At 40.3% G+C, this 17,192-nt stretch overlaps 2 protein-coding genes across 6 annotated transcripts in view; one reads left to right on the top strand and one right to left on the bottom strand.

Annotated features, from left to right (window-relative positions):
• Positions 1 to 8,374, top strand: part of FBXL13 (F-box and leucine rich repeat protein 13) — a 94,162-nt gene extending 85,788 nt beyond the window's left edge. For all 5 annotated transcript variants that reach the window (XM_030013567.2, XM_030013566.2, XM_030013570.2 and 2 more), the window contains one exon: positions 7,930 to 8,374. In XM_030013567.2, the coding sequence (XP_029869427.1) occupies positions 7,930 to 8,065 (136 nt within the window). In that variant the 3' untranslated portion in view covers positions 8,066 to 8,374. The remainder of the gene's footprint in view (positions 1 to 7,929) is intronic.
• Positions 8,375 to 9,293: 919 nt separating this feature from the next.
• The window catches only part of FAM185A (family with sequence similarity 185 member A), a 48,869-nt gene continuing 40,970 nt past the window's right edge, over positions 9,294 to 17,192 (bottom strand). The window contains exon 8 of the mRNA XM_030013578.2: positions 9,294 to 11,027. Within this exon, the coding sequence (XP_029869438.1) occupies positions 10,912 to 11,027 (116 nt within the window). The 3' untranslated portion in view covers positions 9,294 to 10,911. The remainder of the gene's footprint in view (positions 11,028 to 17,192) is intronic.

Below are 17,192 nucleotides of genomic sequence, written 5' to 3'. Positions count from 1 at the left end.
GCCTGTCTCTCAATGACTGAATGTCAGTATACAGCAGAAGTAGACGTGGGCCTTGCAGCATGGTTACAGCAAATGAGTCAAGGTATTACAAGCATAGTTTCATGAAGTACAAGTGAAACACACTTGTTATGTATCTACGATTGGAAAAAACAGATAATCTACCACAAAGTAGAAACTTCCCCACTGGTATAAATGGGCCGAGCCTCCTGATTCCCCACAATATTTCAAAGCCAGTCAGTTCTGATCAGGTTTAGAATCATAGAATCGCAGAATATCTCAAGTTGGAAGGGACCCATAAGGATCATCGAGCCCAACTCTCTGCTCCTCGCAGAACAACCTAAAACTGAACCATATGACTAAGAGCATCATCCGGACGCTCCTTGAACTCTGACAGGCTTGGTGCCGTGACCATTTCCCTGGGGAGCCTGTTCCAGTGACTGACCACCCTCTCAGCGAAGAACCTTTTCCTAACGTCCGATCTGAACTTCCCCTGACGCAGCTTCATGCCGTTTCCTCGTGTCCTGTCGCTGGTCACCAGAGAGGAGACCAGCACGTCCCCCTCCGCTGCCCCCCGTGAGGAAGCTGCAGGCTGCGATGAGCTCACCCCTCAGCCTTCTCTTCTCCAGGCTGAACAAGCCAAGCGACCTCAGCCGCTCCTCATAAGTCTTGCCTTCGAGGCCCTTCACCATCTTGGTCACCCTCCTCTGGACACACTCTAACAGTTTGATGTCCTTCTTATACTGAGGCGCCCGAAACCTCACGCAGTGCTCGAGGTGGGGCCGCACCAGTGCAGCAGAGTGGGACAATGACCTCCCTCGGCCGGCCAGCTGTGCCGTGCTTGATGCACCCCAGGACACGGTTGGCCCTTTTGGCTGCCAGGGCACGCTGTTGACTCACATTTGACTTGCCATCAACCCAAACCCCCAGATCTCTTTCCGTGGGGCTGCTTTCCAGACTCTCGTACCCCAGTTTCTATGTATAACCAGGATTACCATGTCCCAGGTGGAGAATCCAGCACTTGCTCTTGTTAAATTTCATACAGTTGGTGATTGCCCAGCTCTCTAGTCTATCCAGATCTCTCTCTAAGTTTAGTATCATTGGCAAACTTATTTAATATACATTCAATTTGTGCATCCAGATCATTTATAAAAATATTTAAAAGCACTGGCCCTAAAATTGAGCCCTGGGGAACCCCACTGGTGACTGATGACCAGCCTGATTTAACCCCATTTACTATAACTCTTTGAGCCCAACCTGTCAGCCAATTGCTCACCCAACATGTTATGGACTTGTCTAGCTGTGTGCTGGAGAGTTTATCCAGAAGGATAATGTGAAAGACAGTATCAAAAGCTTTGCTAAAATCCAGAAACACCACATCTACTGGCTTCCCTTGGTCAACTAGATGGGTCATCTTGTCATAAAAGGAAATTAAGTTGGTTAAGCAGGACTTTCCCCTCATGAATCCATGCTGCCTATGACCAATGACTGCGTTGTCTCTCAAATGTTTTTCAATAACTCCCAGAATAACCTTCTCCATAATTTTACCAGGCACTGAAGTGAGACTGACAGGCCTGTAATTAGCAGGGTCTTCCTTCTTAGCCTTCTTGAAAATTGGGAGAGCTGAGTTTAGAGCCATGTTTTCAGCTCCGAGTCTTCAAGATGTGGCTTCAATGTCTGTCCATGGGGGTTAAGAGCATCACAGACCAGGTGCTGTGCTCCTAGAACTGCACAGTGGCCAGACATACCAAAGGGACTGAAACTAGAAAAGAACTAAAGTTTAAGCATGGTTGATATATCTGAGTATGTAACTTAAACTTTATGAGAGTAAGAAATATATAATACCATCTTATATAGAGAGTATCCATACTAGGAGAGCTCTAACCCCACTCTAAAAGGACCACTGTAGATTAGATAGTGCACTCCCTGCTAAACCACTCCAGGGTTTCATAGACACTTTTAGAGACCACAAGACCAATGCAGATGCTTAATAACTTAAAAGATATTTCCAGTGTGCTTCATGCTTTCCAAACTCTCCTTGGTTTATTTCCCTCTGTCTCACCACAAACAATTCTGCTGTCATTACTTTTATTTTCTTTACTTCTCTGTGACTTATTTTTCTTAATGTCGACTCAGAACTTCCTTCTTAAAACCTCTACTTCTAATTAACTATGTGTTAGATACAGAAAATGTTTTGAAGGATTGGTATGCAAAAGTGGTAATTGAAAAAAATATTGTAAATGAACTACACTATTCATTCTGAAAAAAGGTATTTCAAATACATTTTATTTCCTCATAACTTTCTGATTTACAGTTTTTCTCATATTAAGCCTCAAGGGATTTTCTTTTACCCCCAGATTACTGTTGTTGATTTGCTTTTTCTGTGACTTCATATCTCTGCTTAGAGCAGTAAACAGTGTGCCGTCCCTTTCAGGCTCTGGTTGCTTATACATCTTCCTGTAGAAGTGAGGTGTAGCAGGAACAGAAATTTCTGCAAGTTCCAATTCATGTTGGGTGAGCCATGATCAAAGCACTGATATGACTTCTCAGAAAACCGTCTGCATTACTGTAGCCTTTGCAGGATGACCCAGGATTATGCCTCTGCCTCCCATATGCTATGGGTTCTCCAAATGTCTTGATTAAACTTTTATGACTCAGCCAAGGAATTTCCCAACCAGTTATTTTTACTGTGAAGAAAGCCCTAGAGAGTTATAGATCTTTGCAAAACAAAAAAGCGACCATGAGACACACATCTCCACCCAGTGTTATCTTTGCCCTTTTGGTGATTTTTAGAACTAGGCAAACTTTGCCAATTTTACTTTCTTGAGCCTGATTTGCAGGTATGTGACGGTGGCTGGTTCTTTTCTTTGCCAGCCTCAGTCTCTAACCCTTTGTACCATATGTTCAATGATAGGAAACTCCTATCCCGTGCCATTTGAGTCTGGGACAAAAAACTATCATCAGGTGGATCGATCAAGTAGAATAATCCAGCAAGGAAGATTTTTTTTTGCTTGTTCCTTCCAAGAGGTCTGAAGGGCCTCCCTAGACCTAGGCAGTTGCAGAATAGACTGACCACATCAAGATCAGAGTGGCTTTTCAATAAGACTCTCAAATTGTCATTAGATGGAGTGATATTCAGAAAATAAAAGGGAGTTCACAGCTAGATTCAGATATATTCCACATCTTGTATGTGTCACACTTTAGAAAACTCTTTTTTTATTGTAATTAAAGGCCAATATTGCAAAGATGAGAAAAAAAATTATCTTCTGCCAATAACTACATCAAAAGCACAGTAAAATATGGCAGTGATTCTACAGTTAGTCTTGCAGTAGCTTTTCAATGACATCAAAAGCAATGACAATACTGTCACTAATATGTCACAATATATTTTTATACAAGTATGTATTTCATTCACAACCTGTATATTTTTAGTAATGAATAATAAGCAACAGATTGTCAGAAAAATGAGCAGGGCTTCATTCTCTGTTTTCAGACTAACTCTTAAAACCTTATTCAGGTTCTTAGAATTTCACAGCATGTAGAGGAGAAGGCTGGTTTTGGGTGTAATTTACATTCTGCAGGAGTCAAACCTACATTTCAGAGACATTTCGTTCCCTGTTTAAGGAGATGGAAGAGGACATCTATGTAAAAATCAGATTAATCTGGAGAACTAAACATGCTAGTGGCTTAGGTTCTAAATAAGCAATAGAAGAAATACATTTTTAGTTTAAAGTTGCCCTACAAAATCTATAAATCATGTATACTTCGTTTTACCAAAGGAATTCCCCATTTATTAATTATTAAATGGTAACCAGTCCTAGCAGTCATCTCTTAATAGACTGAGCCTTGCAAATATTGAGGCATATCTCTTGTATTGTGTCACAATCTTTTTCAAAGTTTTATTTTTACTATTTCGTTAGATTAAAATAGAAAACATATGGAGCCACAAAGTTCTTCAAGTTTCAGTCCAATGCAGCTTCATAGGAAACAGTTATGAGCATATAAATTGTCCATTCTTTCCAGTATCAGGTAGCTTTTGAGATTACATTTGCCAACATACTAGCCTGGGTCCAGGTTTATTAAATGTTAGGAGAAAAAAAGGTCTGTGGCCTGATACCCTGCTGCATATTTCTGTATCCAGAGGCTAGTGACCTTTCAATTAATCCTGTTTCTAAATGCCATAAAGAATCATGGATAATCTACCTGTGGGAGTATATGATACTGGTACAATTGATTTCTTCTGCTAGAGGAAAAGAAAGCTAACTAACTGCTTTTGAAAATGTGGCTTCTGTAGGAAAAGGTTGTATTGACTGTGATTCACTTGGGACTAATCCTACAAGAAATAACACAGTGGGATCTTTAGAGGAACACTTCTCATCCCTGTAAAACATTCTCCTTAAATTTCAAAACACAAGTACCATTTAAAGTCAGGTGCAGTGCTGAGAAGGGTGTGGCTCTCCATTAACGTTTCTGGGTGCAAAATGAGAAAGGAAATCTGCCATTGCCTTGAGAAGCCAGCCAGCCTTGTGCTCTCACCAAATTGCATCTCATCTGTAAGTTTGGTTCCACCAAAAGCTGTTGTTTGAGAACAAAATGAAATGCTTTCTTCTTTCTTGTCTGCACTAACATGAAACCAGTTCCATTTCTTTTAAATTCATGACTACTCTGTTAACAAGTGAGTCATCAACAAATACTATTAAAATTTTTGCCTTTTAAACAGAAATTACATTGGGTTTTAATAGCTACAATACATCTGACATTGGGAGAACATTCTGATTTGGGTTTTTGTTTTTTTTTTTTTTAAATTGTTGTGTTTTCTGATGGTTGCTGTTGGTTAGAAATGAGATTGCAAAAACTTTGTTTTCTTGAAAAAGCAGGATTTCTTAGGCATTATCCAAATATTCAGGTCTCAAGGTAGAAATGATTTGAGAGTCCAACACAACATGTAATTGGAAATGAAGACAGCCTACACATGATTTGGTAAAGGACTAAGAATAATTACTCTTAAGTTTTTTCTTGAAGAAGCAACAAAAATATCTCATTGTCTTCTCACTGACTGTAAATTGCTCTTCAGAAGTGATATGGAGGCTCCTGGAGTGCCAAGTTTCAGCCATCATATGTACTTGAACTGGATGCCATAAAATGATACAACTGCTGCAGCTGACATAGACCTCAGAATACTTCAGACTTTACGTAGTCTTATCACTTTTTGTAACCTGGAGCATGCTTGCAGGATGCTTTCTGCTTTTCCCATTAGCTGCATGCCTCCACCTGCCTCTTCGGCTTAATTTCTCCTGCATTTGCACTATAAACAGTTCTTCCATGTTTAAGTTTTTCTTTTCCATTACCTTTTCCTCTTGATTGTTTTTTGTAACCTCATCTCAAAAAGCCTTTTTCAAAACCTCTGCTTTTTATTATGATGGACCCAGTCAAACATGTCTGAATTTTGGAATGGCTCAGAATTCAGAGCGTGATGCAGAACTGAATTTCCTAGCTATCCCCTCTTAGTAAAAGGGATTGAAACTTTGGGTAAGGAGTCAATTATATATTCCGGTGCTGCTCAAGCTATGTGTTTGGGCCAGTACTTTTGTCTGACTTACACCAAGAGATATTTGCTTTGCCAAAGAAAGATAATTGTAATTATTTGCTGAACCGCTTTTATTCATCAGTGTGCTCATTTAAGACACTATATAAATAAACAAGCAGGCTCTATCATAGTACAGTATATCTTAAATAAATGATCTGTTTTGCCATGTGTTGATGACTAATGAATGGCTGTTTCTGGCAAACTAATCAACTGTAGCTCCATGCATGGGACAGCATGAGTTTCCAAAAAATAGTAACGGCTCCCCTTATGCACACTTCAGACAGCCACCATACATTGCAGTTTCCATGAAAAACAGGAATTTGGACTTGGATGAGTTGATTTTTTATTTTATAGCTTAGAACTTATAGCTCATATAAATTGTGCACACATTCCTCAATGGCACAGGCCTCCCTAATATAAAAACAGATACAGCCTTGTGTGGATGTGGTTCATACAGTGTGTCAGTGTTAGATTTTTAAAAAAAGTATCCTGCAGCAGTTGAAAAGGAGCCCTCCTTGCTTCACTAATGTTGTCCCTTTTGCACCCCTCCCTGCTTCCCCTTTCCTACTGTGGTGGTGCAAGCTTTACAGCTGTGTGTGTCTGCCTCTTTTGTAACCATCATCTTCAGCGTTTTCACTTTGGGGAAAAAAAAATACTGTAGTAGCATTACTGGCAGATAACAGACCACTTTAATTTGGATTTTTTTTCTATTATTGTCTGGATGCCATATATTATGTTCTGTTACAAAGCTTAGGAAATTGGCCAGCAGGGAGACAAGCTACCTTGCTGCAGCTGTGACACACCAGATCAGGTTGAATCTCCTGAAGAGGACGGGAGATGTGGAGAGCTGGCTCTTTTCCAATGAGCACATGAGTACGCTCAGCCCAGGGGAGCCTTCTGGAGTGCAAGAGCCAGCGATGGGGGAAGGCTGGGGGAGGCGGGTGCTCTGCGCAGCTGCTAGCGGGCTGACAGCCAAGTTGCAGAAGTGATGGAAAGAAAGAGACATTCAAAAGACTGAAAGTGGCCAGTTGAGTTTCTTCAGCTTGGGAAGGCAATGAAAGTTGCTGGACTGATACCGCCTGGAAAGGAGGGAGAGTTACTTTTCAACTTCTTCTTAGGGTGTTTCACTCAGCAGGCCTGATTTTCTCCTATTTTTGTGTCATTTTGCTCTAGTTCGTTGTTTTTGTGTTCCAACGCTGCAAAGGGGCAGTGGACACAAAATGCCGAGGGAGATCAGAGGGATCATGGGTGGTTTTGGACATCGTAAGCAGTTCTCTTCTGGTTCAGCTATCACAGAAGCTGCAAAAGACAGCCTTGGGGCGAGCTTGGGGCCAGTGCAGGTAACAGTAAGGCTCTGTAACACTGCCCTTTGCGTATCCAATTCCGTTTCAGAAACAATACACTTTAAAAAGAGGTGGGTGACAGAAGATAACTACAAGTGGAGAGGTTAGCCAAAAAGAAAGCAGAAGGTGAACCAGGAAAGGGTAGAAATACTTTGAGGTTCCACAGAGACTGTTCAAAGAAAGAAACAGTGACTATAGCCTTCCTATATAGCTATGAAAAACCACTCTGGAGACTTTGAGACATCTTTTGATCTAACTGTTTTATTTATTTTGTTTGGTGTTATGTTGTCTTCAAAAAGCAATGCTATTATTCCAATGGCATTGCCACCTCAGTCCCAAAAATCTGTGTTTTAGGCTCCCCAGTCCAGACAGACACTGACACGCTAGAGCAAGTGCAGATGAGGGCCACCAAGGCCATTAAAGGCCTGGAGCCCATGATGTGTAAAGGGAGGCTGAGAGAATTGCTTTGCTCAGCCACAAGAAGGGAAGGCTGGGGCTGGGGGAGACCTTATTGCTGTCTATATCTCTGATCAGAGGATACAGAAGAGAAGACACAGCCAGACTGTTCTCAAAGTTGCACTGATAGAACAAGTGGCATATGTAAAGTTCTGATTAGGTACAAGGAAACTACTTTTTAGTCAGAAGGCTAGTCAAGTCAAACACTTGAACATGATCCCAGAGAGACTGTGCAACCTGCATCCCTAGAGATACTCAGAACTCAGCTGGCAAAGCCATGACCCACCTGGTCTAGTTGGATCCATTTAAAGCAAGACCAGGATTAAATATCTCCAGAGGCCCCTTCCAACATAATTTATTCTGTGACTCTATGGTCTAACTAATTATCTTCTTTTTTAGTTTCCACAACACCTCTTATAATATCGATAGCTTCAGCTAGAACAAGGAACTTTTGCTCATTAAACAGCTTTTAGTGTTCTTTGTAGAAACAGCCTCTGCAAAATTTTTTTCTTTACTTTTGTAATTTTTTTTTAACTCTTGTTACAGACAAGCTGTCTGGAAATATACAGCCAAATTGGAGAAACAAGAACATAATGATGCTGACCCTCCTTCCTGGCTTGGATATGACCGGGATGGTAACATACTCACCTTCACCAAAAAACACACATCAGAGCCTGAATAAACAAATTCTTCAAAATGAAAAATGAAGAAACTGCACAACATCTACAGTTCAAGGGATTTTCACTAGAGCATGAAAAGAACACTGTTATTATTTTTCTTAAAACTAATCATACTTTAATAAAAGGCCATTTGTTGAATTAGTAAGGAAGCACTGCAAATCTTTCTTGCAGGAGTGTGTATGCCTTCAAGCAAGACAGCCGCACTGAAACATTGCTAACTTTCAGATGTTGATTCAAGCTGTCTTCATCTTTCAATAATGAGAAGTTTTTGTAGTCCTGTGCAGAGTAAGCAATAAATAAATCTGTGTGTGTTTGGGGTTCTTGTTTGCCATGAAGGTCCTCTCCAGGACATAAACACTCTGACTTCCCACAGAACTTCACACTTGACATGGCTGGTACTCATCAAGTACAGTGTTCTTGAGCAATGAAGAATGATGAAAAGGTAGTAGCGACTGATTCCTTAATACACAACTAGACATGCACGTTTAAGCACAGTTCTCTACTTCTGAACAGTCACTTGTGCACCCAGAGCCCTAATTCTCATAAAAGCCTCTCAGGCTGAGTTCAACTCCCTAAGTGAGCTGATATTTACATTTGCAGATCAGAACTCCAGGCTGGCTGGCAGCTGAGAAAGTCAGGAGAATCAAAAGAAAAGTAGCATGGATGAAAAGAGTGTTAAAGGATAAATTTTCTCCAGTTACAAGAACATGTCTTCTCATCAAATGGACAAGAAAAAAAAAAAAGACACACATGGGATTTGCCATTCATATCCTAATTACTGATAATCCACTGATCTTTCCTTGTCTAGAGAATAGTACCTTTCATCTCATTATAGCAGAACAAGATATTACTCAAATGCCTTTGGGGAAACTCCCAAAGATTTGTCTTCAGCTCATTCTTGACGTTCTAGCTGGTCTCAATGTTTATTAGCTTGAAAAAAATATAATCAGAGTAGCTTTAGTGGTAGCACAATTTTCCTGATGGCTTATTCTAACTTCTTTAAGCAAGTAGCTAACAATCCTAATGTTTAATTCCAGCTAGTTTTAGAATATGAACGCCTTAGCTTGCTTTCTTTTGAACGTGGAAGAAATAACATGTTTTCTTACTACCTTGTCCCTTAAATTGCTGATGCATCAGTCCCAAAAAGCACCACCTTAATCACAGAGGTTGACAGGCTTTGTATTCTGGGTGAATAATGGAACCATTAAATGGACTCGATTTTGTGAAATATCTACTACACTGTTTTTATTTTTTAATGCAGTGTGAATTTAGAGGTGCTTCTTTCACTTTGTCTGCAGCAGTGCACAAAAATCATTAGTTTCAAAAATTTTCCAGGAACTCTAAAACCATTAAACATTAATTTTGTACCTTTTAAAAGTGCAACAATTACTAATAACTAGGAATATCACATTGCTTTTAGTAATAGTATTAGTAATGTTTTATATATTAGTGTTTATATTAAAAATACATATAATTTGCCATACACATCAGAGCCCACCTCATCCAAACAAACAGTACACACAACAGCAAACAGAATGTGGAGTTTTTAAGCACCGTGAATTATAGTAAAAATGGTGCCCTTGAGTCCATTAGCCAGGGGCAGTTATATGTCTTGGGGAATCCTGTGGGAAAGAAATTAATTTCATAACATACCATCATGATCTAAAGTACATACACACGTATACACAACTTAAAACCTGAGCTGACACTCTGAACTCTTCTCTGCTACTCTCTATCCACTTGGTTGGCAGGAATTCTGAGGTTTCAGTTTAAAAACACAGATTTCAGTACTTCTTTTATAAGGTGCCATATATATGTATGGAAAGGCTTTTAAAAGCTCCACTTACTGTACTGTGTGTTTCTATTACACGAAATCCTCCACAAAATCATGCATGCCCTTGTGCAGGGCATACATAGTTCCCTCACCTCCCTCCTCTGCCTCAAAGAGCTTGCCATGCTTTCATGTGAGGCTGACAGTAAGTCACTGGAAATGTAGCAAACAAAGAGATTACAGTTCTCATTTATTAGGCCAATACTTCCATTCTTGGGCAGCTTTTGCTTTAAGGGAATGTTCATGTGGACTCTTATCTGAAGTCCAGTTGGTGGAGTGTTCCTTCTTGAAATCAGCCAGATCCATTGCAATTTTGAGTATTTATTGTAAAAGCTTTTCTTTGCAGACGAACAGTAGTAGACATAGCTAGAGTTCTTATTTCTAGCCACAAACAAGTGGTTCAGGATGACACAGAGCAAGTTTTGTCATTTCATGTAAGTAGTTTTACACGTACAGTACCCATTGAGAAGGCAGAAACTGCTTAGGGGTCAAACACCAAACGAGAAGACCAAATAACTACAGTTCTGACAGTGGTTTTATCCTATCCATGATACAAATTATTTGGTTGAAGAAAATTCTCTGCATTTTGCATAAACCAGCAGAATTCCCACAGTACTGAGACATTTAATTCAAAAATATAAAATAGCTTGCAGAGCATTGTCATCTTGGAAGTAAATTTTCATATTTTCAAATATGAGATGTTGAAAATGCTTTTTATTTTTAAATGATGGCTCCAAACTTCTGTTTGAAAGTTACCAGCTTTTAAACTGACCTGCTAAGTGGGTCAAGTTATACAATTTCTGAATATGAAAGACCTCATCATTCCTAAAAGGCACTAAGAGTAAACCAGACCTGTTAAGCACCAGCCACTGTCAAGGGCAAATCTTGGGTTAAAACGCCCTCATTTTTAATATTGTTTCTCTCTTATATTAAGAATATATATCAACAAAGTTTCATAATTTTACAGAAATGTTCCATTACAATTTTTTGATTTAATCTCTTTGGCCTATTTCACCTTTAAGAACTCTTCAGCTTGACAGACTGGATCCAGCTTTGGCTTTTAAGACATACTTTCCCGTTTTGCGTGTCAGCCTTAATCCATTTGTCCGTTTCATTCCTTTGATTCATGTGACCTGGAAGAGAAAGTTCCGTTTAGCTTAATTTGACACACAGTAAACATGTCATCTTCACATTGCCATTTTTTTCAAGCTCCCTGGAAATACTTATAAGACTTTTATTTGGTAGAATTTATATCTTTTCAACAGGGGCTTCTGACATTTTATTCTTGATACAGTTTTTTGCATTAATCTGATTTCCCGTAACATGTTATTACAATAAAGTTGCAGTTTTTATCATATAGTACTGTAAATTTTATTATGGGCTAGGAAGTACGTTGTGGTAGGTTGACCCTGGCTGGACACCAGGTGCCCACCAAAGCTGTTCTATCACTGCCCCTCTCAGCTGACAAGGGAGAGAAAATATAACAAATGGCTCACGGGTCAAGATAAGGACAGGGAGAGATCACTCACCAATTACCATCTCGGGCAAAACAGACTTGACTTGGGGAACAATTAATTTATTACCAATCAAATCAGAGTAGGATAATGAAAAATAAAACCAAATCTTAAAACACCTTCCCTGCACCCCTCCCTTCTTCCCAGGCACAACTTCACTCCCGGTTCTCTCTCCCTCCTCCCCCCCAGAGCAGCGCAGGGGGACGGGGAATGGGGGTTGGGGACAGTTCTCCACATGTTGTCTCTGCTGCTCCGTCCTCCTCAGGGGGAGGACTCCTCACTCCTCCCCTGCTCCACCGTGGAGTCCTTCCCACGGGCTGCAGGGGGACAGCCTGCCTCACCGTGGTCTTCCCCACGGGCTGCAGGGGAATCTCTGCTCCGGCGCCTGGAGCACCTCCTCCCCCTCCTTCTGCACTGACCTGCGGGTCTGCGGGGCTGTTTCTCTCACATGTCCTCCCTCCTCTCTCCAGCTGCGGTTTCTGTCCCACAGCAACTTTTTTTCCCTTTCTTAAATCTGTTCTCCCAGAGGTGCTACCACCATCACTGATGGGCTCGGCCTTGGCCAGCGGCGGGTCCGTCTTGGAGCCGGCTGGCATTGGCTCTGTCGGACATGGGGGAAGCTTCTAGCAGCTTCTCACAGAAGCCACCCCTGTAGCCACCCGGCTACCAAAACTTTGCCATTCAAACCCAATACATAGGTCTACATTAGACATTATTCTGGCCAAGTAATTTGAAAAGTTTTAATCTTTATTGTAAACACAGAAAAGAGATATGGGAAAGACCTGATTTTCCAGATGACCAGACATGTTGCTACTACTACTGCTTTCTTAAGATAATGGCTTAAAAAAACAGAAACCCTGAGATGTCTGTTGTCTTACATATTTCACATAAACTTAGTATGCATGATCATGCTCTGAAAAGCTCACCGTGTAAAAGACAAAGGAGAAAGTTCAACTTACTCTCATTTTACAGTTAAGAAACTAAGGCCCAGAGAGAATAAGTCACCTTCCAAATTTATACAGAATTTTATGACCAAATTGGGAATTAAACTGGGATCTTTTAAGTCCCAAATCAGTGCCTCTATCACAGGATCAACCTTCTCTTTGGTTTATCTTTACAAAATATCTTTTATTATTACTTTAGCATTCGTGTGACTGAGTGAATTCTAAGTTTAGAACTAATTTGAGCCTGGAATAGCACGAGGGATGGCAGGGAAGCAGATTCTGAAGCAACTTTGCAAACATGCTCTGCTCTGACCTATAACACAGCTGAAGTTAAATTTTGGCCACGTCAAGAACAGTGGCAAAACTCCAACTGACATCACTGGATCGGTTTCCACAACTCAAGCCTATGCGCCAAAACTTTTCAATAGCATTTCAGTACTTCTAAGTGGGATTAATTTAAGGTTATGGGCCAAACCCACATCAATTCACTAGCAGGCTGAGGTACTGTTTAGAAGTATGGGATTTTCAGGAGTCCAACACTGTCAGAGTTCTCCCACTGAATGAAGAGGTATTTCAGTGTCCTTTGTTATCAGACTACAACATGCCTTCAAGGATCTCCAAGTGGATGTCTAGTGCAATTTCTGCAGTCCTGACTGCTCCAGGCAGCAGCAGTCTCAGTCACACTCAGTATCATTCCTACTGCAAGGCAGAATCTACAGTTCTACTCTCCATCTAGTTACGGACTTAAATCTATGATGATCATCACAAAGTTCAACAGATGTGTTTGCTGTACATGAAATCTGTAACTTCAATTCCTCAGAAAGCTTTCCTGAATCATCGATTTGCAATAGTACTGTATCAGAGAATACAGAACAAATTAAAACAAAATCTATCTTTTAAGTAGAGGTAGCCCTTAAAACATTAGATCAGTTTGAATTTTAAACAGGAAATAGCCTCCAGGTATCAAAAAAATGAACCAACAAGGAAGTGTAAAGGAAAATTTCAGTTGATCCCTTAACAGAGTTGTAGAGCACTGAAAACACAGCTTTTTTTTTTTTCCTAAGGAGAGAGGACACAATAAATGCAGGGCAGAGATATATTTCCAGAAAGCACGTATTGGAGAGCTTGGTCCTAGTTCATCTCTCATGTTTTTGTCACTATGGCTTGTACTTTTGTACAAGGAACAAACACTGAAGTACAGAATCAGCCTTGTAAATGAACAGTTTCATTCACTGCTTACGCCCTGCTACACTTTTGCTAAAAACTTACAGAAGAGTTTTGAGGAAACACAGAAACAAATTAACAAGAGCTGTTTAAAGTTCGGTTGTTATCTGAGCTCTGTTTCTCATTTTGCATTTGCTATGTGAACTTAGAAAACTGTTTTGCTCCTCATGCTTCTTTTGGAGATTTGCCTGTGAAGGGAATGCAGAAAATATCAAACTGCCTGCAGGAAAATGAGCGTCAAGTTCCACTCCTTAGGGATGAAGATCTTCAAACTATTCTAAGGTTATTAAGCCTATTGCCAGTAGCAGGTTCAAATCAAGCTTAAGATATTCAAATAGCTTTGTGTATGAGGTGCTAATCAAGCAACAAGGTTTAGTTGGAGACCTTTTGATGACAGTTTGGTCTTAACTGTGCTCACTGCCTGTAATCTGAATACTGTGGGAACATAAACGGATTTTGAGGATGACTTTGCTAGCATGATTAAATTGCAAAAGCCAACAGCCTGCTGAATTGAGAATAAGGGGCAGAGGGGGTAAGGGGGATTTCTTTTCAAAACCCACCAGTCAAGACAACAGCATGAGCTCAGAAGATAGATGCACTGGTATGCTGCGTAGCCACCTTTTCAATTTAACGCCCAGGAAAATGCTTGCGCTGTTTTGGGTTTTGTTTTTTTGCAGAACTTTATACAGTCAAGTACTGACTGTTTATTTGCTTGCCTTCCTGGAGACTGGAGAAGTTAGAGAGCTCTATTTTCATATCATAAAACACAGGAAGAGAAGCATATTTTAAATGTTGTTCGTTGGTGTTGTTAGGACTGTTGTATATCTCAAAAAGGCTGTGAACAGCTTGAGTTAAATGCAAGCTGAAACCAATAAAAATCTGTAGGATAGCATGTCATTTAATGCGTTTTATAAAAGTTGGATGAACTTTGTATTTGACTTGAAGGAATGTAATCTTTTCCAGATACAACCTGGGTCTTTGCTTTTTTAAGATACTGCTTAAGAAACAAGGCTTCACAGAGGGACAGTGTTTAGAGGGACACTAAAACAAAGCTCTTCCCACTCAATTCTAGTGGCAAAGAGTCAATAAAAATTGCTTCTAGGAAAGAAGGAAAGTTTTGAAGAAGTCCCTTGAGAACAGAGAAAACAGGGAGGGACATGGCAGCAGATAGTGTTACTCCTGGGATCAGAACCGTAACTCTGAATGCAACAGACCCAAGTCAGCTGCACAGTGGGAGAAGTGCTACGCTCAGCTGTTAAGTTTCAGAAGAAACTTAAGTTTCAGCAGACTGCCATAATACAAGCTCTTTCAGTTATTTCCCTTCTAAAGGTAAGTTGCTTCCCTCACATTACTCACTGCCCCTTCAGCTGTGTTTGTATTTATCCCTGGAACTCCATGCAGCTAGAAACACAGAAATTACCTTAAAGTAAACAATATAGAATTTCTGGTAACAAAAGCACTTAAACACATCTGTAAAGCCTTGTACACAGTGTATGAGACTCATGCAGTCAGCTCCCTCCTTTCACACTGGCTTTGAAGCAACCCTACAGGGTAAGTCCACAGCACCTCAGAGGCTGCTCTCCCAGTACTACCATATGAGAAGCCATTCTGTGAGCAGTGAGAAGTTATTCCTGAAGGACATCAAGGTAGGAAACATCTGTCTAAATTCCCTGTGTTCCAGAGGGGAATCCAGATCTAACCTCATGCAGACATGAAAGCCTTATTATTCCAGTGCATGCCTGAGCAAATGATTATTGTAAGGAGAAAAGTGCTTCTCACCACAATCTACCTGGAGAACCAAACAGTGAAAAGACTTGAGGTTATTAAGAAAAAAACAGAAAGTCAGAGATAGGACAGTGGTATTGATGTCCATCTTTTAAAGGGAATCTGGTAATTAGGCTGACTCTCTCCAGAGGCACACGAGGCAGAAGGCCATCTATGGAGTTTCTAGTGATCAAAAGAATAATTGGATGCTGGATCAATACAAAAGGTAGAGGGCAACATCTATCTGGAAAATTTCACAGGAAAAAGGGAGTTAGAGAAGACAATAGGAGATTCCTCTCCATCCCCAGGACAGACAGCTGAGGGAAGGTATAAACTAACATGAAAGACAATGCCCTATTACCTGTGTGCATGGTCACCAGAAGACATGGCTTAGAGGAACACTGTTCAGTTGTGGCTCAGCAAAGCTCTAGTGCTGTAGATGGGGTGGGATTAGTACCAAAGGCTAAAAATCCTGTTAACTGCTGCAAGTGCTGTCACACTGGATGAAATAGGGAGCAAGAATTTCTTGACTTGGGAGAAGACAATCATTCCCAAAGAGTATGTTCTTTGTAAGAGGAAGGAAAAACATGAAGAGGTTGGTTTGCCAACTTGAGAAAGTAAGAATAGGGAGACACAATAACCTACAAACATAAACATCCACAGCCTCTGAGAAGCACCTGTGACACTGCAGGACTTTTAGCAAGGAAACGCATGCAAGTGCTGAAAACCAGATGGAGTACCTCACTGCCAAAGCTAAAATCTCACTCAGCACCAAGCAGATGGATGGCATCAGGTCAAAGGTTACCACTGGATATGAACTTGGCACTAGAACTGAGGCCAGGGATGGAGAAAGATCTGGAATCAGGGATGGAAGATTTACATGTTTTTAAGAAGGAAAAAAAAAAAAAGTGTGTGTGTGTGGGGAGTTAACATTCCAGACAATTATATTTGGAAATTGACACCATCAACTACAAGGATCCAAAGAAAGTCTCTGAATGATTGCAAGACTTTTTCCAGCAACCTTACAGTTGTCAACACACAAGCCTGCAATCAAAGTGGGCAGAAGCGTGCCCACTGGCTGCATTCAATTAGTCCATAAATTTATCCATCTACATGTCTCATAACCTTCCTTTGGAGTAGGTGGGAGCAGATGGTCACATCAACTTAGGACAAGAGAAAAACAGGGTTGAAAGCACTGTATTTAACCTGACATCCTTGTTTGTCATGAAGAACATGCCTGTTCTTCACGATCTGCAGTACTGACAGTCCTATGGCCTCACCAGACACAAGTGCTTACTACCAGAAAGTTTATCTATGTAGCTAAGTTTTCTTTACCATAAGGTCAAATCATAATTTCTAATCCTATCACCAGTAGACAGAGAATGATTTCGTTCATCTCTGCAGCAATTTCTTATGTACTGGAAAAATGCACCTTATTTTCCCTTAGTCTTCTCTTCTTTAGACAAAAACACCACTTTTTTTTAGTCTTCCCTCATTAATCATGTTTTTAGGCCTCTGATCATGTGCTCTCCTTTGGAGTCTCTGCAGTTGTCCACATCCTTTTTTTGAAGTACAGTAGTTAAAACTGGACACGTTCCAGCGAAGTATTACTAATGCCATGCAAAGCCAAGGGATTATTTTGAGTTTTACAGAATAGTCATGTTAATACACTGTTTATTTTTTTTTCCAACTGTGTAACATTATTGTTTCCTGTTTACTGATGGTTTTTATTGAAATATTCCTCCTCTTGGGAGCACACGGGTCATTATTCGTACCTTTGTACTTTGAACTTAAAATGACTTATTGGAAAAATGACCTAAAAAGCATATAAATCAATATTATCTGAATTTTA

This window comes from Aquila chrysaetos, chromosome 5, assembly GCF_900496995.4.
Source record: "Aquila chrysaetos chrysaetos chromosome 5, bAquChr1.4, whole genome shotgun sequence".
In the NCBI taxonomy this organism is placed as follows: domain Eukaryota; kingdom Metazoa; phylum Chordata; class Aves; order Accipitriformes; family Accipitridae; genus Aquila; species Aquila chrysaetos.
This window is presented reverse-complemented; position numbering and strand designations above follow the sequence as displayed.